Source organism: Typopeltis vanoorti, chromosome 13, assembly GCF_054136105.1.
Source record: "Typopeltis vanoorti isolate ZY-2024b chromosome 13, IOZ_Tvanoo_1.0, whole genome shotgun sequence".
Classification (NCBI taxonomy): domain Eukaryota; kingdom Metazoa; phylum Arthropoda; class Arachnida; order Uropygi; family Thelyphonidae; genus Typopeltis; species Typopeltis vanoorti.
This window is the reverse complement of record NC_143561.1, coordinates 29,901,504-29,921,492: the sequence shown is the minus strand read 5'-3', so window position 1 is coordinate 29,921,492 and position 19,989 is coordinate 29,901,504. Positions and strand designations below refer to the sequence as shown.

Sequence of the window (19,989 nt, the reverse complement as noted above, 5' to 3'; positions counted from 1 at the left end):
AGGATGTGATTAGGGCCCCTAAAATTTTAGGTTAATAGGGAATAATCACTATAAGTTGGTCTTGGCTTCGTAACAGGCAGTCAGGCAATTGTTGGAATAACAGAGAGTATGTAAAGGGATAGCTTATTAAGTTTGTAAGATGAATGCAGGTATGTCTCAACCATCGAGCTCAGATTTAGATGACTCTGAATTCTTTAGGACGATAAATTCTCAACAGATTTTTCCTCAGTTTTCGGGGGAGGAATCTGATGATGTTCTGGCGTTTTTTGAGTACATAGAAGAACTAAGAAAAATTGGTAGATGGAGTGAGCTTCATCTGCTAATTCTTCTCCGTAGTAAGCTCATTGGGAAGGCAAAGACTTACTTTTACTCCTCGCCTGTCTTAAAAGAAACTCGAGATTACTATAAATTTACAGAGGTCCTAATATCCTAATAGTTTTCTAAAGTTAGGAATGTGGGACCAAATTTATGGAAGCTTCAGAAGATGGTGCAAAAAGACAAAGAAAGTGTGTCAGACTACCACAACCGAGTCTTAGCTGTTGCCAATACGTTAAGTGTCTCTGACAAAGACCGGCACCATCTTAACTGGGCAGTCTTCCAACATTTTAGGGGGGGGGGGGGGGCAGGGATTGAGACAAGAACTGAAGGAAACATGATTTGGGAAGGACATATCAAATTTAGAAGAATGCTTTACAGCAGTAAAACAAAGAGAGCACCTGCTTGGAGATATTTGTCCCGCAGCATCAATTGGGTAACGACGTAACAAATGCTTAATTTTAATAAACTTTATTTTTACAAAACTTGTGATTAATAGCAACACGTTGAAATTATTGATGCATTGATATGCTCTTAGTATTGAAACTGAATAAACTAGTTGTAGTTATAATGTATACAGAAATCTTAATAAGGAACTGCAGAATATATTTGAGGGAATGGACCTATGCTTATTCTGAAGCCAAATGGAAACATCAATTAAAGGCTCAAGTAAACTAATTATTAATAAATACTCAAGAGGGAAAAAAATATGATGTTTGCACCCAAAGTACTGAGAACTATTAAGAAAACAAGAATCATTGTTCAGGAGTAGGAATGGCTTGTCAGGAAATAAAATGAAATATGCTGAACTCAAGAAGTGAATACTTACACTGCTTTAATAAGGGATGCATTGGAAAATAATACTAGCTTAAGAATAGCAAAAAAGGGAATGTCTACTGAAATGAGAAGAGAATTCTTAAAACCGGAAAAGAAATCTTAAAAATAACAAGTAATTTCTATAAGAAACTGTACAACTCTAATTCCATACAACTTCCTTGTCCCACCACAGCCTGTTACTAATAATGCAGAAACTCTCCCACAGTTAAAGCAGCACTGAAATTAAAAATGCCATATAATGTTGAAAATTTAGACTGGAGACTCTATAACATTAATTGTAGAATTTCACCGGAATTGCTACTTATGCTGGTAAAACTACAACGTGATTATCAGTGACTTCATCCCAGATCAGTGGCTAACATCGAAGATCGTCCTTTTACACAAGAAAAATTGTAAATCAAATACAAACAACTATAGACCAATCAGTGTTATTTCCCATAATTACAGGTTGTTCATTAGAATTATTACAAACAGAATTTCTATTCAACTAGAAGAACCCATATGAGTAAGTAGGATTTAGAGAAAATTTTTCTACAACAGATTACTTGAATACAATAAATGAAATGATTGAAACATATAATGAATATAAAATTTGATGCTGCTGTTTTAGATGCTCTAGTGGAATTAATTGTCATTGTTAAATACAGTAAGCTACCATTTATCTGATCACTGTAATTCTTATAGATAAACTTATACATTGATGATACATAACTGTCAGATTTTTAGGGAAAGACAACACATACCATAATATTAATTAACACTGCATATATTTCGGTAATGTTACATTACCATCTTCAGGGAACATAAAAATAATGATATGTACATGTAGGTACTGTAGTTCGCCCACAGATTAGAGATCCTTCGACACTTCTGCGCATGTCACAAAAAGGAGAATCCATTCCAAAATAGGGTAATCAATCCATATTGCAGGATGAGTTGTTTATTATTACACGTCGGAAAATTAACTTCTGTTTTATGATCATTGTGGTTAACTATGTTGCTTGTATAACAGTTGGAAAAATTTACCTATAAAGCACGTGATTTCGCGTGTTTGCGACCAATTCGTACGTCCTTCATTTCTTTCTCCCTTTCAGCATGAATCGACTATTCTTGGCAAGTTTCCAAGTGGAGATCTCAAAAGCATGGGCATACTATAACACTAAACAATTATGGCTGAAGACAACAACTGAAGTCAGTCCTAGAGTTCTAAAAGATGCCACCTAGTGGACTAAATTGGGTAGTAGTTTTGGCTGATGTTCTAAGAATGCAAGCTTCCATATTTGGGGCAGTCTCATGCATCCAAATTTGTTGAGGTTTGGGGAATCAGCCTCAGCTCTAAAAAACTCCCCAAACCTCAACATATTTGGATGCCATAGAGACTGTCCCAAATATGGGAAGCTTGCATCCTTAGAACATCAGCCCAACAGCCAAGACTACTACCCAATTTAGCCCACTAGGTGGCACCTTTTAGGACTCCAGGACCGACTTCAGTTGCTGTCTTCAGCCATATTTGTTTAGTGTTAGTACCTGCATGTACATATCATTATTTTTATGTTCCCTGAAGATGGTAATGTAACATTACTGAAATATAGGAAGCATTAAATTTTTTTAAAATTAATATTATAGTATACGTTGTCTTTCCCTAAAAATCTGACAGTTATCTGATCAGTGTGAAGACAGTTTGCCATTCTGGTAATTGAAGGATTGGATAAGTGACATTACCATTAATGTTGCTCTACCATAAGTCGATTGACATACTGTACATGGGTTGGTTAATTGAAATATCATTGTTTTGAAGGTCAGTAATGGTAGATTACTGCATATCAAACTAATCCAAGCTGTTAAAGTCAATCAGCTGTTTACAAAGAAAGAAAGAGAGATTATTTTCAATCTATAAAATGTGTCACATCCTTAGAACATCAGCCCAACAGCCAAGACTACTACCCAATTTAGCCCACTAGGTGGCACCTTTTAGGACTCCAGGACCGACTTCAGTTGCTGTCTTCAGCCATATTTGTTTAGTGTTAGTACCTGCATGCACATATCATTATTTTTATGTTCCCTGAAGATGGTAATGTAACATTACTGAAATATAGGAAGTATTAAATTTTTTTAAAATTAATATTATAGTATACATTGTCTTTCCCTAAAAATCTGACAGTTATCTGATCAGTGTGAAGACAGTTTGCCATTCTGGTAATTGAAGGATTGGATAAGTGACATTACCATTAATGTTGCTCTACCATAAGTCGATTGACATACTGTACATGGGTTGGTTAATTGAAATATTAACCAACCCATGTTTTGAAGGTCAGTAATGGTAGATTACTGCATATCAAACTAATCCAAGCTGTTAAAGTCAATCAGCTGTTTACAAAGAAAGAAAGAGAGATTATTTTCAATCTATAAAATGTGTCACATGAGGTGACCCAGTAGCCTCTAGATTTTTTTACATGAGTCCAGGAAACTTTAATGTTCCAACAAGAGTATCAGTATCTTTGGAAAAAAACTGAACAGTTTTTTGATTTGTTGATGGTATTGTCATTTTCTCAAAAGATCCCACTGAATTGATGGGGACATCACATGAACTGAATAGCACAGACACTTCAGTATGCTTTGATGTATCCAAAATACCCCCCCTCCCAAATATTTGATTACTCTCAAAGTAGGCTATCTTAAATCAGGGTGTTTTGGCTGGAAATACCAGCTCTTTAAACAAATTGAAATTGAAGATGTAGCAATGGGGTTTCACACTACTTTCTTAACATGCAATGCTTTGAAACGTTGGCACTTAATTCAACCCTTCCCCAAGCCAAGTATGGCTGAGGTATATAGACAATGTCTTTGCCATTTGGCCACATGGCCCACAAGCTCTTTTCAACTTTTACAATTCCTCAATAATATCCACCCCCCGAATCACTTTTACTGTTGAACAGTAAAAAAAGGGAGCTGTATGTTCAATCTATTGGAAGCACGTGCACGCACACACACACGCACGCGCACGCACACACACATGCACACACACACACACAGCAGATCCTTACATGCCACTTCACATGACTATCCTGTCCCAAAAATTGGAATATTGAAAACTTGAGCCTCCAGGTCAAAGTGAATTTTGTCCTCAGGATGAGAAATGCATGTGTAAGAAGTTCTACTTATACTTTCTGGACAGAATGAGTACAAAAACAGCAACAAAAAAAACTTGCTAAACTTCTAAAAAAGAACCCCCAACCTGACTATATATACATCATATTTTTACCTTATACTAAAGGTGCAACAGATAAACTGGGTGCACTCTTGAAGCAACACAAAATCAGGATAGTTTAAAAAGCTCTGGACAATGTTTCCAATCTCCTCAGACAAATTAAGGACTGCCAGGATCTTCTCTCCCTCCCGGGTGTCTACAGTGTTCCTTGTCAATGTGCGATCCAGCATTTTAGATGAATAGGTGCTCATTTCCAGAAAAAGAGAACATAAAAAATATATTCGGTATGGACAACCAAAAAGTGGACTAGCCCAATATGCCATAGACGATAAAGCCCATTTTATCAGGTGGGGGGGGAGCAAGACTGCTCCATAGATCCTGGGTTTAAATCACAGACACTGTAGCTTTGTATCCTAGAAACTGCTCATATGCTACAAAACCTGTTGAACCATAACAGAAATTATGGTGTAATTCTGCATATATTTTGGTGCACCACACTATCCAACTGCCTGCAATAACCATGAAAGTGATACTGTCGTCTCCCATGCATGTGACTGTCCTTATTCTGGAAGCCATTATAATTCTAGTCTCTGTTGAAAGTATATATTAAAAATCCCTTTGATAATGCTAGCTTCAGTTAGCATTATCATTACAACATCAGGCTGTCAATACTTAATTTAGATATTAAATTTAGTTATTTCATTCCTGTGTCTATGTAGTTTATTTCAGAAATTTTCAACATGAATAATTACAACTACAGAAATCACAATATGTAAGTAAGTTATTCATAAAGCCAAACAGTTAAAGTGGAAAACTGGACTGGCGATGTGACCATGATGAAAGATGACAGATGAAGAGTACTCACTCTAGTCTGGATTCCCAGCAAAAGAGAGAGAGAGAGAGAGAGAGAGAGAGAGAGTGCGTGTGCGTGCGTGAGAGCAGGAGATCCAGGAAGACAGAGGATGGGGTGAAGAGATGAGATCATTGGCATAGCAGGAAATAACTGAACGAGAATGGCCTGTGAGAAAGGAGTGGATTTGCCCAGTAATAGAATGTTGCAGGCTGATAAGTTATTATAGTAAAAAATTCTAATCTAGCAGAAAGGTATTCTGTGAATAAGAAACAGAATAATTTGTAACTTGTTTCAGTTTTGAAGTATTCTGATATACTTCCTTCCCAGTATAAATATACATTATAGAAATTATAGAAATGCATTATAACTTCACCATTTGCTTCTTATTTGCAGTTATATTTTTGAAATACTATGCTCTTCAGATAACAGTAGAATTCAATGACTGCATTGACTGTACTGCTGGAGTTCTTCAAATCTTTTGATTTAAGGATAACATTCTGGATAAGATTTCAATTTTTTATTTAAAAAAAAATTTTTTTTATATCACATCCTGACAAATTTTGATAGTTTTGTGCACTATTCATTAAACAGTAATCAGAAGCTTGGTGTATACATACATACATCTTCAAGGCCCACTCTTCCTAATTGGGTTGTGGGGGCAAAAGCTGCAAGAGGAACTTCCAATGGTCACGATCCTCTGCCACCAAGTTCAGGTGTTCTGGTGGGATTCTCAAACGTGTCCACCCAAGGTTTTGGATATTATCTATCCAGCGAGTCCTTGGCCTTCCACGTGGCCTCCCACCCTCTGGCTTGGCAAAGAGGGTCTGCTGAGGGAGCCTCTCTTGTGGCATTCTGACCAGGTGCCCGTACCAGCATAACTGTGATCTCTCAACACGGAGAAGCAGCGGTTGAGTATTGAGGGTTTCCCGAATTGCAGAGCTTCTGACTCTGTCGAGTTTTGTCAGCCCCACAACCCCTCGAAGGAACCTCATTTCAGCCGCTTGGATTCGTGTCCGCATTCTTTCGGTCATTACCCAACTCTCATGACCATAGGTGAGGATGGGGACATAGACTGTATTGAAGACAGCCAGCTTTGCCTTCTGGCTTAACTCCCGCTTCAATACTACTGAACGGCCAAGCTCCCGCAATATTGAGCTTGCTAAGCCAATTCGAGTATCTAGCTCTACGTCCCATTTTCCATCATTTGTGAATATGGACCCAAGGTATTTAAACTTCTCCACCTGTCTCATTGGGACTCCACTTACATTTAGAGTGCACTGGGATGGTTGTCTTGAGACCACATTGATCTTCATTCCGGCGTCTGCACAAACAGCTACAAACCTATCCAGGGTCCGCTGGAGGTCATCTGTGGAAGAGCTAAGCAGAACTAGGTCATCTGCAAAAAGCAGACGTCCAATGCTACATTTTCCAATTCTGACACACTCACTGCCTCGGCTGTGCCTATCAATCCAGTCCAAAAATATTATGAAAAGGAGGGGTGACAGAACACACCCTTGGTGGAGGCCAACGGAGACTGTGAAAGGTTCAGACTTTGTGCTGTTTACCCTGACACAAAACTCTGGGCATTCATACAGGGACTTGATGGCAGCTAATAGTTGACCATCCACTCCATACTCCTGTACTACTTGCCAAAGCTTATCCCGAGGAACCCGGTTATATGCCTTCTCCAAGTCCACAAAACATGTGTAGACATTCTTGGCATATTCCCAAGATTTCTCAAAGACTTGCCTTAAAGTGAAGATTTGGTCAGTTGTGCTTCTACCAGGACGAAAGCCACATTGTTCTTCCTGGAACTTTGACTCAACTATGCTCCTGCACCATCTTTCCAAGCACTTAGCATACACTTTCCCAGGCAGGCTGAGCAGAGAGATGCCACGATAGTTACTGCAATCCTTCTGGTCTCCCTTCTTAAAGACTGGTATTATTATGCCTGTCTGCCATTGCTTTGGTGCTCGCCCAGATATCCAAGCAGCCTGACACACTCGAGTCAGCCAGAGAACACCGTCTCTATTTAAGGCTTTTAGCATTTCGGGCCGAATTTCATCATCGCCAGCAGCCTTGTCCGATTTTAGCGATTTTATTGCTAAATGGACCTCTTCTGCTGTGAGACTAGTCATTGCCCCGATCTGCACCTCTTGGATGTCCACAACTGCTGGAGACCACCCGGGTTAAGAAGGCTCTCAAAGTATTCCCTCCATCTGTGGAGGATATCCTTCTCGGTTGTTAAAAGTGCACCATCAGTGGCCTTAATTACCCTTGCTGTGCACGATTTCCTCCCTCGAAGGCAGCGGATGGTCTGCCAGAATACTTTGTTTGCATTTGCATAGGATGAATCTAATCTTTCTCCAAAGGATTCCCAAGCATTCTGCTTTGCTGCCTTAGCAGCAGCTTTTCGTGCCTCAGCATACTGCAAACGCATCCCAGGTGACCTGACTCTAAGCCATGTTAGGTAGAACTCCTTTTTTGCCCGGACAGTTTTTTGGACTTCTTGGTTCCACCAAGGTGTCCTTTTCTCACTGCCTGTTGCCACGCCGAGCCGCTTTCTGCCACACCATGAGAGTGCAGAGGCAGTGACAGCTGTTCTGAACAGCTTCCATTCCTCCTCAACATCTGCAGTATGCTTGGGAATCTCTTTGAACCTGGAGGAAATGTCATCTGCAAAATTCTTCCTCACAGCCTCATTTTCCAACGTCTCCCATTTCACGCAGTATAGCTGCTTAGGCCTACCAGCATTGATGGCAGCATCTGGTTTCTGAAGCCGTAGAGTGCACACAACAAGGTGGTGGTCAGTTGACAATTCTGCCCCTCTTCTCACACGAACGTCCAACACTGAGGAAACTATAAAGTCTGCTGAGACTATAAAGAAGTCAATCAGAGACCTTTGTTCTAGTGTATCCCTGGTGTATGAAAACATATATTTCTATTTATAGGTAGTTTTAAATTAAAGTTTAATTTTAAATTAAACTTTAGCTCCTTTTCCCAGATCATTATTTTTTGAATATAATATCTTGTATTTGTTACTTAGAAGAATCTCGCCCTGTTTTTGCCATCTTTGTTTCAGTAACACTTATGTCAATTTGGCACTTGTCAGTTCTTTTGCTATTTCCATTTTTTTTTCCATTGATGTGTAATACATAATATAATAGTATAATACAATGAATAATAGTATATGTATAATATTATAATATATTTTACTTAAATAAAAGAGCCAATAGGCTTCACTTCGGTGATGTAACATTATTTAAAAATTGAGTTTCTTATTCTGCTTTGAAATAATGTGGGATTTAATATCCCCTTAATTTAAATAATGTTACATCACCGAAGTGAAGCCTATTGGCTCTTTTATTTAAGTAATTTATGGGTGTACCTTTTTTGACAACTCTTATAGCAAAGTATATAAGTTCCTTTCTGTATTATACATTGTATTATACTATTATATTATGTATTACACATCAATGGAAAAGAAATGGAAATAGCGGTATTACCTGGTCTACCTACTCACTGATGAGACCTCAATAAAGGTCGAAACGGGTCTGGGTAGTGACCTTCCACCATAATGTATAACATCATACATCTCCTAGGAGATGGGTTTTACATTATGGGTAATACTAAGAATAGTTATCAGAACTTTACCCACCTTTGCAACGAGCTGCCCTAGTGTTGAACTATGTACTTTAGCTTACACTAAAATCCGCCGAAATTTTTATAGTTTACTATATTCGGCATGAAATTCTTTGATTCTGATCTTTGAGTTTCTTATTCGGCTTTGAAATAATGCGGGATTTAATATCCCCTTAATTTAAATAATTATAATGTATAATACGAAGTGTGACAATTTAATTCTTGAAACAGTCGCATAATGTCGCCTCTGTGGGGATTTGGTTGGAGTCACATGAGTAATCTTTTTTGTATATGTTTTAGCTAATGTGTGTAAACCTCAAGCTGATAGAGCCATTTGGTAGTTGGCTATTGCAAAAACAATAGAGATCTTTGTGTAAACTTGGGCATAAAAATGTGCGATCAAAATTTGGAGCAGCGTGTTAACATCAAATTTTGTGTGAAAATCGGCAAAACTGCTACTGAAATGTTGGAACTGTTGAAAGTGGCATATGGTGTGGATGCTCTGAAAAAGTCAAGTGTCTTTGAGTGGCATAAGAGATTCAAAGGTGGGTGAGAAGATGTGAATGGCAACCCCAGACGTGGGCAGCCAAAAAAAAAAAACGATGGATGCAAATGTAAATAGAGTGTGAGATTTGGTATGGTCTTACAGACGATTAAGTGTGCAATTAATGGCTGATGAATTGCAAATGAATCGAGAAACAGTCGGGGTAATTTTAACTGAAGAATTGGGTGTGTGAAAGATTTCTCCAAAGTTTGTGCCTCAGATCTTACAGACGAACAGAAGCAGCAGTAGCTTAAAGTTGCAACTGATCTTTCTGTAAATAAGCATATGTTTCCAAGAGTAAACGTGTTCTTACTGTCATGCACATGTTTACTCTGGTGCATCCAGTATGATCTCGAAACAAAATGCCTGAGCATGCAGTGGAAAAATCCTGAGTTTGCCATGTCCGAAAAAAGCACTCATGTCACATTCACAGTTCAAGACCATGCTGGTGTGTTTCTTTGATCACAAGGGGATAGTCCACTATGAATTCATTGGACAGGGACAAACAGTCAACCAACAATACTGTTTAGAGGTGCTAAAAAGATTACGAGATTCTGTTAGGAGAAAAAGACCTGAATTGTAGCCTGACCCTTATTTCAATCATCCACCACAACAATGTTCCAAGCCACAGTGTGCTTATTGTGAGAAAGTTTCTGGTCAAAAAATTGATTATTGAATTAGGTCATCCTGCTTATTCACCCGACTTAGCTCCCTCTGATTTCTGGCTGTTTCCAAAATTAAAGATTGTGCTAAAAGGATGAAGATTTTCTGACATTGCTGATATCCAGCATAATGTGATAAAGGAACTCAAGAGTATTTTGGAAAAAGAGTTCCAGGCCTGTTCCAAAAATGGGAACACCATCTAAACCAGTGTATAAATGCACAAGGGGACTACTTCACAGGCGACAGTAGCCACTAATGTATAGTTCTAAACCTGTTTTTTTTTTACAGGTGCATTCTGGGAATTAAATTGTCACACCTTATACAATATAAAACAGTATAATACAATGTATAGTACATTGTATTATACCTTGGACAAATAGAAAAATGAGGAGATGGAAGAAACTTGTTGAATTAGATTTAAAGGCTTACAGATTACACCCTTTAAGTAGAATAAGAGGGGGAAACTGTTCCAAGATAGAGCAATAAAAAGAAAGAACAAAGAGCAAGAAAACTTTATTCTGAGCTTGGAGTGAACCGTGGTATCATGTTAATTAGAACTACTATTTTGAATAGATTCAGAAAAGATTGTGGGAATTGTGAGTGCCAGTTCTAATGAACACCAACAATGGCACATAGTAGAAAATGCAAGAAGCAGAAAGGAATGAATGCCTGAAAAATAATGGATTAGATCAGTGAAAGAAGGATCATTCATTAATGTGAATTTCTCTCCTCTCTTTCCTCTTTATTTTTTGTGAAACCAAAAAGTTTCATTTTTTCCACCTATGAAAATCTGGAAATGCTACTTAATTTTGGTGACTGCTCTAATCCTGTGTAGCATCCCATCATTTTTTATAATCAGAGTTACTCAGTTCATCATCTTCAGGATGAATGAACATAGATGTATAAGGGTGGGTGTTTTGAGACTTTCTGAACCTTAAAATATTATTTTAAATTTCTGATACTTCCAGACCGCAAAATGTAAATCAAAATCAGAGTAACTCAGCTCATCATCTTCAGGATGAATGAATATGGTTATATAAGGGTGGGTGTTTAGACTTTTTGAACCGTAAAATATTTTAAATTTCTACTTCCAGAATGCACAATCTAAATGAAACATTGATTAATCCATCCAAGGAAGCATGTGGTTGTCTGCAAGGATAAATTTTTTATAGCAAGTATTTTGTTATAATGTTGTTTTCTGTAGTACTTTGTTGACTGTATGTAAGTTGCATATTATAATTTGTTAAAATTAGGGGAGTGAACCAGTGGCATCAATGGCAGAATCATATTAAAAATGAAGATATTATAAAGGAACTTGACATTATTAGCATTCAAGAATATGTAAGCAGAATTAATCTAAGGTGGTATGGAGACGTAAATAGAATGGGTGAAGAAAGGTTAGCAAAACAGGTGTTTGATGCCAAGATGTCAGAAAAGAGACCCAGAGGAGCAGTGGATTGATTCAGTCGGAAGTGGCTTAGAAGCACTAAATGTTAGATGTTAATATTGGAGTACTCACAAGTAATAGACTGATTTGTAGAAAAATTAATAATAATAATACAGACTTAATCATGTAGTGCTGTCATAGTAACCTGAAGACCTCTTGAGGGTATATATGAAAATTGATGATGGGTTGATGATGATATGTATTATATCTGGTTCACACATGAAAGATCATGAGACCCATAGCATATAAGTGCTGTGTGTGATTTATTTTTGTTTATTTTTTATTTATTTATTTTGAACAAATGAAGATTGTATTCTTTGGGGAAGGCTGTTTCAAAGAACAGAAGTAGATGGAGTGAAAGATGAAGCAGAAAAGTTGGTTCGGTGAGTTTCAAGCTTGACTTGAAAGGGATGTTGTTTAGCAGTAGTTCTTGTGGAGGAATAAGGTTGTATTCGAAGTTTTGCTAAGATGCTTAAATTATTTAGTATATGAATATGTCCATAAAGTTAAAAGAACAAATAGAATGGGAGTGAAATGGATGTGCAATCTCATTAAACAAGAGATCCATAGGAAGAAAATGATGTGGTAGAAAAATAAGAATGAGAGCAGTTATGAAATATGTGAAGCTCGGGCCAGAAAAGTTAAAAGTATTGCACATAAAGCTAAGTTGGAGTATCGGGGGGTGGGGTGGGGAATGACTGCACAGGCTAAAGGCACCCCCCAAAAAAAAAAATAAATAAAAATTGTATAGCTGCACTGCAAGTAAAAGAAAGAATGAATGCTGAAGAATAACTTTACTGAATGTAGGCAATATACACTAGTATCAGAAGCAGATGAGGTAGTTCAAATAATGAATGCTTGCTTCACCAAGATTTATCAACCTAGTGCATGCAAAATTGTGAACAGTGCTACCACTACATTGGATGAAGAGATAAAGTGCACGAGAAAGAGGTTCTACAGCTGTTGCGTAACTTGGATAAGAATTTGGCAGTTTGGACAGATGGGTATCAGCATGAATAAAGAAATGTTCAACTGAACTGGCTTGGCCCTTGACATGTTTGTATAATTTGAGTCTTAGTTCAGGAAAGATCCCACAGGAATGGAAAGGATGTATAATAATCTCATTGCACAAGGGTGGTACAAAGACTAATGTGTCTAATTGTCAGCCTATCAGTATCTCTGAAGTAATTATAAAGGTTTCAAAGAAGTTAGTAAGAACTTGCATATAGAAATGGATGGATAAACAAGATATACTTTGCAAGAAACAGCATGGGTTGACTAAAGGAGATCACATTTGAGCAGTTGTCATTTTACACATGTTATGGCTGAGTTGCATAAAGGGAATGGATATACTCTGATAGCGTTGGACTTTGCTAAGGCATTTGATAGGATATTACATAAAAGGCTGTTGTATAGGATTGGAATATAAACTTATTGGCTTGAATAAGTGGATGGTTGACAGGTATCTGTAAGTAGGATATGGGGGATGTGAATCTGCCAAATTTAAGGTGACCATTGGTGTCCCCCCCCCCCAAGGACCCATCCTTGGACTATTGTTTAATGTGTACATTAATGATATTGGAAAGGGGTTGATAGGAGATATTCAGTTGTTTGCTGATGAGGTAGGGCAATCAGAGTTGTTACTGATATTTGCAGGAATTAACTTGGTCTTCACTGCATAGGGTTGAAACCCTTATTTCATTTAAATTATTCCCTAGGGTTCACATTAGTATCATTTAATTGAGTGATTTGGTGATAAACTTAATGAACTTTTATCTTTTCTTAAAATCTGATTCAAGTATGAAATATACCTTTTTAAAATTATTTTCTTGGATGGTTTCTGTCCATATTTTTTTTTAAATACATGTTTCAGTCTCTTCTATATTTTGTACCTGCAGTTCTACATTATAAAAAAAAATTACCTTCATATTTTTTTCCAGTCTGCATTTTAGGTTATAAAAAAACAAGAAAATAAAAAAGTTCTAGTAAACATATTGTTATTGTAGAGGTATCTCCATAGAGTCAAATGACTCATCATGGGAGACCCACATTGACCATTATTCACACAATATCTATCGCACCACTCTTTAAACTTGTTCATTGTTGTGGCACTCACAACTACCTCTGACAATCCATTCTACTCATTCATCACTCTACAAGCAAAGAACCTAGTCTACATACCTTTATTAACCACTCATAAACTTCCAGGGGTGTCCTCTTGTTCTTCCCTTACTCCTCATGTATTGAAAAATTTCTTTTGTTTCAATCTTATAGAATCTCTTTAGTATTTCCTTATAATCCTTATAAATTTTTCTCATATCTCCTTTCTTTTAGTGTTACACAGTGATCAACATTCATTTTAGAAATTATGACTTTACAACCGTGTTATAAATAACTATTGTAATTTCCCAATGTTTCAACCTTCATATTAAGGTCATCATCTGAAGTAAAAAGATCATTGTCTCTTTAGCATACTGTGTGAAATGTAACTCAGCTTGTCCTTGTATATTTATTTGTATATACTCCAGATGATGACCTTAATATGAAGGTCGAAATGTCGGGAAATTAAAATAGTTATTTATAACACAGTTGTAAAGTCCATAATTTCTAAAATGAATTCTCTCATGTCTGTTCTCCTCCACCTGTTAACCAAACTTCACAACCAACCAGACCTGTCACCAACTCGGTCAAGAAACCTAGGTGAACATTCCTGTGCACAGTAGCTAAGATGTGGCTGAATCATAGCCTTATAAAGAGGGATAATAATCTCTCTATCTTTACTTGTCAGTGTGTTCTTCAGCATCCAAGTAATCTTTGATCTATTTTGTCAAACCTTGCAACATCTGAAGTTCAGATGTTGCAAGGTTTGACCTTGCAACATCTATCTACCATCATCCCCAGATCTCTAGTCTCATCAGTTTCCTGTAATCCACTACCGTCAGTATGATACAAAGTATGTAATCTTTTCATCTTGAAGTGAGTCTTAGCTCAGGAAAGATACCACAGGAATGGAAACCTACAATTTGCAACATTAAATTGACAACCATTGTCCTTTCCCACACTGCCAATCTATTTAAATCATTCTGTATGATATCTACATCCCCTTTATCAACTATTGATCTTCCCAGGAGATATTCAGTAAACAACTGAATATCTCCCCTAATTTCTTATTACTCCCCTTCATGCCACCAGCCTCATATCCATTCCCATTTGCTCCAACATATGTAATACTTTTTCATGATATTATGTCAAATGCAGTGTTATTGAAGGGTTTGAATCTATTGAAAAATCAGAACTCATAAAAAAGTTTCTTGAGAAATCATAGTTTATAAATTTTGATTTTGCTTTTTTACTGAAATTTATTTCAGAATTAATGAATTATGAGTTATTATGCCGTATTGTGTGATTGAGTCACTGAATGATTGAAACACTCTATGAACTCTGTTCTTCCTATGAAAAAATGAAAAAAAAAATCAGTAACAGGAATCAGTATGTATAAATATTTATTTCCATTTTATAAATATAGTTGCTGACCTGGTTAGCATACTTGCACTCAGTGTCGGTGCTAGGTTATTTTGCGCCCTAGGAAAGTTTCAAAGTGCGTCCCTTATTTCATAAACTGAAATGTTTCTAATTGACATTAAACAAAATAAAATTGTCTTTCAGGTTAAATTACTAGATAAATTAATAGGGCTTTTTTATTTTCTTTTTTCAATTAATTTGAAAATTCTGTTATAATTTATTTACAAAAAAAAAGTTATAAAATACCAAAATTTAATATTATAAAATGTTAACATTTTAAAATATTTATCTTAACTGCATTTTAAATAGTGGTAAGTTCAAATCATTTAGGTAAGGAACAAAAAAAAAAACCAAGAGTTAAATAGTGTGATGTGTGAGGGATAACGAAAAAGAATCGATACCTAAATCATATATTACTATTTAATTTTGATATTTTAGTAAAGTATGAATAAAGCATAGCTTGAAGTTTTGCACCCTAAGCGGTTGCCTAGTTTGCCTAAATGGTAGCACTGGCCCTGCTTGCACTTTGTCTAAGGCTGAGGGTTCGAATCCTTCCATGGATGTTTGTGACTGTTTTTAGGTGAAAGATGAATTTCATCACCTGGTGTGAGAAGACCACTGGCCCATTTATTGGAGGTCTGAAGTATGTGAAAGTAAATTAAAAATACAATATATATATATATATATATATAAAATTAATATTTAACTGACTAGAACCCGAGAAAGTAACACAAAAAAACTTTAATGAATCACGACTAGTTTCATCAGTGTCCCGACTTCTTCAGGTGAGTAAGAAATAACACAAAACTTATAAAACTAAGAGGGTAAAAAACATGGACTTTCTAGCTTAATAAAAAGAAGAATAGTAACAGTCATATTTGAATTGGTCACTGCATGCTATTGTTAGCATGAGTTGAATGTGAGTGACAGCTAATTTTAGAGCGCCAGTACTGGATTATTGCGCTATGGGAATCAGGCAAACTATAGCTCAGATTGTTGTTCATGTGTGAAGAGTCCAGAACTATTTCCTTGGATTCTACAATTCGTCTTTCAAATTCATCATTGCATATATATATAAATTGGTTGTGCGGTCCAATCAATTAGATGTTGATGTTCTTCTAGGTTGGAGTTGGCAGAGAAAAGAACATGAATGGAAAGGGCGCTCGCTTGTGTTCTACTGTAGGAGATGTCACGTCTATGTTCCTCAAGACGTAGTGAAATAGATTTATCTGTCTGGCCAAAATAAGGTCGACCACAGTTGCACATAACTTTATAAACACCTGGAAAATGCAATTGGTTGTGTTTTGGTTTTGGTCGACTCAGAAAATAATGAAGTTTTGGCAGAGTGGTATAGTCGGTCTTTATGTTGAATTTCTTCATAATCCTAGATAGTTTTGGGGTATGAGAGCTAATAAATGGTAACTGGATGTGAGTGATAGGAATGGATTCATCTTCTTGTCGAGGTTGTTGACTTTTCTCAAACATTTAGTGATGTTACGAGATGAATATCCATTATTTAAGAAGGTGTTTTTCGGGAAGTTGAGTTCTGTTTGAAGGTCTTCTTCTGTGGAAGTAAGACATCTTGCATGATGGGCAAGAGTGGAGATGATGCCAAGTTTTTGAGGAGGGAAGTGATGAGAAGAGGCATGCAAATATCTATCAGTGTGGGTGGTTTTTTGAAAAATTGAAAATTTAAGACAGTCAGGTAATTACTGATCTTTAGATCCAAAAAGGGAAGAACGCCGTTAATCTCTAGTTCTGATGTGAATTTAATATATGATGTTGATTATTTAAATGGCTTAGGAAGTTTTGTAGTTCCTCTAAACCATGTTCCCAAAAGATGTCATCTATGTAATGTAACCACAGTTTAGATTTTAATGTAGCGATCGAAATAGCTCTCTCTTCAAAATCTTCTAAAAAGATGTCTGGGGAAAGAGGGCTGCCCATAGCTAACCCGCTTATTTATATATTTCTTCTTCTTAGCAGAAATAGTCAGAATTAATGCAGTGCATTAGTAGAGCAAACATTTTCTTATAAACCTTGTCCTTAAGAAGAGTCAGAACTTCATCTGTAGGTACATTCATAAAAAGAGACACGATGTCAAAACTCACTATTCTGTCAGAGTCTTTGAGATTTAAATTTTTTATTTTTGAGATGAAATCCTCAGAGTTTTTGATAAAGGAGGAGGAATTGCCAATTAGATGTTTTAAGGAGGCTGCAATATATTCAGACAGATTGTAAGTAGGTGAGTCAATACCTTCCACAATAGGTCTTAAAGGTGTGTCAGCCTTGTGGATCTTAGGCAGGCTGTACAAACGAGGAATGAGGGGATGGAGAGAGCGGAAAGATAGTCTTGTGTGTCTAGGAAGTTCAGGTGTAGATTTCAGAAGATTGTTTGTACGGTTGTAAAGTTCTCTTGTGGGATCACTTTCAAGTATAGAATAGGTATCAGAACTTAATAAGTTAATCTTTGAACGATAGTCAGATTTGTCTAAGATTACAGTTGCGTTCGCTTTATCAGCAGGTAAGATAATAATATCATTGTTGTTACGAAGCAGGTGGATTGCTTTTCTTTCTGTCAGAGATAGATTGTCTGTAGGACGACGACTGTTGTTTATAGTGAAGATAGCATCGATCCTAAGTAGATTTGCAGTTTGTTTTGGAATTCATCTTCTTGTCAACAACCTCGACAAGAAGATGAATCCAACCCTATCACTCACATCCAGTTACCACTTATTAGTTCTCTTATCCCAAAACTATCTAGGATTATGAAGAAATTCAACATAAAGACCAACTATACCACTCTGCCAAAACTTCGTTCTTTTCTGAGTCGACCAAAAGCAAAGCACAACCAACTGCATTTTCCAGGTGTTTATAAAGTTATGTGCGACTGTGGTCGACCTTATTTTTGTGTTTTATGTTATTTCTTACTCACCTGAAGAAATCGGGACATCGATGAAACTAGTCGTGATTCATTAAAGTTTTTTTGTGTTACTTTCTCGGTTTCTAGTTAGCTAAATATTAATTTCATAAATGTATACATCCCGAGTGAATTCTAATAACAATATATATATATATATATATATAATTGATAGAAAAATAAAATAGAATGATCCTTAGCCCATCCACAGTATAAAATGTGCTATAGGTTTGCTAATAACTTTTCTTGGGTGGGAATAACAAAAAAAAAAAGTCAATTTTTTTAATAATATAAAACACAAGATTCAAATCATAATGGATGGTTTGAAAACATATGGTTTATAATCAATATAATCTTGTATTTTTTATAATACAAGAATTTTTAATAAAAATTTATTAAAAATTTAATATACACTGTTTGGAAACAAGTCAATGGACACTGCCACAAGCAAGGTACATCATGCCATGTAACAAGTCATGTATTTGGAGCCCATATAAATTGGAGGAATATGATACGCCCAAGTCAGTGTAACTGTTTCCGGGTGAAATAGCAGCAAGAAGGGAACTGACGGAGTTGAAAGAGGCCATGTTGTAGGCCTATCTGTTCGACAAATTGAGCCCATCTCAGGTCAGTAATCGAAGTGCAGGGAGTCAATTGCAAGTGCTACTCACAGTGGACAACCCCCCACACTCAATGAACATGACTGTAGGGTGCTACGGAGGATAATATGTAAAACTGCCATTCATTGGCTGATGCATTGAATGTGGAGTTCCAGGTTGACTGGAACACAAATCTGCACAAAAACATTCAGAACCAAAGCCTACAGCATTGGTTTCCATGATAAGACTGCAATATGCAAGCTCCACATTACCTGAATAACATGTAGCATCATCTTCAGTAGTACAAAGAGCAAAAGAGCATGTACAGTGGGACGTTGAAGCTTGGAAAGCTGTTATGGAGTGATGAATCATGCTACCCTCTACTGATCAGGGTGTAACCCCAAGTATGAAATTTGGAGGTGAGGGTATGATGGTATGGTTCTGTTTTTCCTGATTTCGCCTAGGACCTCTATTTGTGGTGCCATGAACATTGAACTCTGAGAGGTATCTGAACATTCTGACAATGCAATGCTTCCTACTTTATGGCATTTCTACGGAACTGACCATTGTCTCTTTCAGCAAGGCTGTACCATATCTTAAGGCTGCTGCTGTAACTGCATAGTTTGTAGTCATGAATGTCACTACACTTGACTCTCCTCCGCAGAGCACTGATCTCAACTCTATTGAACATCTGTGGGATGAACGGTAGCATCGGGTGAGGTCAAGGGACATCAGACCCACAACAGTCCAGGACCTCAATACATGCCTACAGAAAGAATGGTCTAAATTTCCCACTGATCACTTCAAACACTTGTGGAAAGTATGGTCTGTAGGATTTCTGCAGTCATTGTAGCAAAAGGAGGTCCTACATCTTATTAAGGTGGGCACCATGGCTGTTTGTTCCTCACACCAGGATGTCCATTGACTTCTTTCCAAGGAGAGAGAGAGAGAGTTTTTTCAATTATTATTATTTTATTTATTTATTTTTTCATATATTTAGTAACTTCCCTACAATCCCTCGTGGAAAGATTAGAAAGCATTACTAGGCAACAGGGGTAAGAAAATTTCATTGTTTAATTTTTAGTATTTTCAATTTGCTTGTTTTGAAGTCAACAAAGAAATTTTAACGAAAATGTCAAAACTAAACAAAACAAACAAACAAAAAAAAGGTAATATACAATAAAATATTGTAAATATAATTATCATCATCATGAAATTTCTCATATGTATCCTCAGGAGAATATAGGATATTATGATAGTGCTAACTTCCTATGGGCAGTTTCCTCCAAATTAAGGAGGAAATTATTTTTCAATTTCAAGACTATAGTATTGTCAGATCTTATATTGGTTTTCTAAGGCATTTCTTGCTATCATTTGACCTACATCTTAGTTTTCCTTTGGATCTTTCACACATGCCCACACACCTCTCACACACACAC

General features: G+C 36.6%; 1 protein-coding gene across 1 annotated transcript in view; it reads left to right on the top strand.

Moving 5' to 3' along the window:
* Nucleotides 1-19,989, top strand: part of LOC150100021 (uncharacterized) — a 266,152-nt gene that overhangs the window by 28,405 nt on the left and 217,758 nt on the right. Inside the window, exon 4 of the mRNA XM_090403196.1 lies at nucleotides 19,551-19,605. Within this exon, the coding sequence (XP_090259322.1) occupies nucleotides 19,551-19,605 (55 nt within the window). The remainder of the gene's footprint in view (nucleotides 1-19,550; nucleotides 19,606-19,989) is intronic.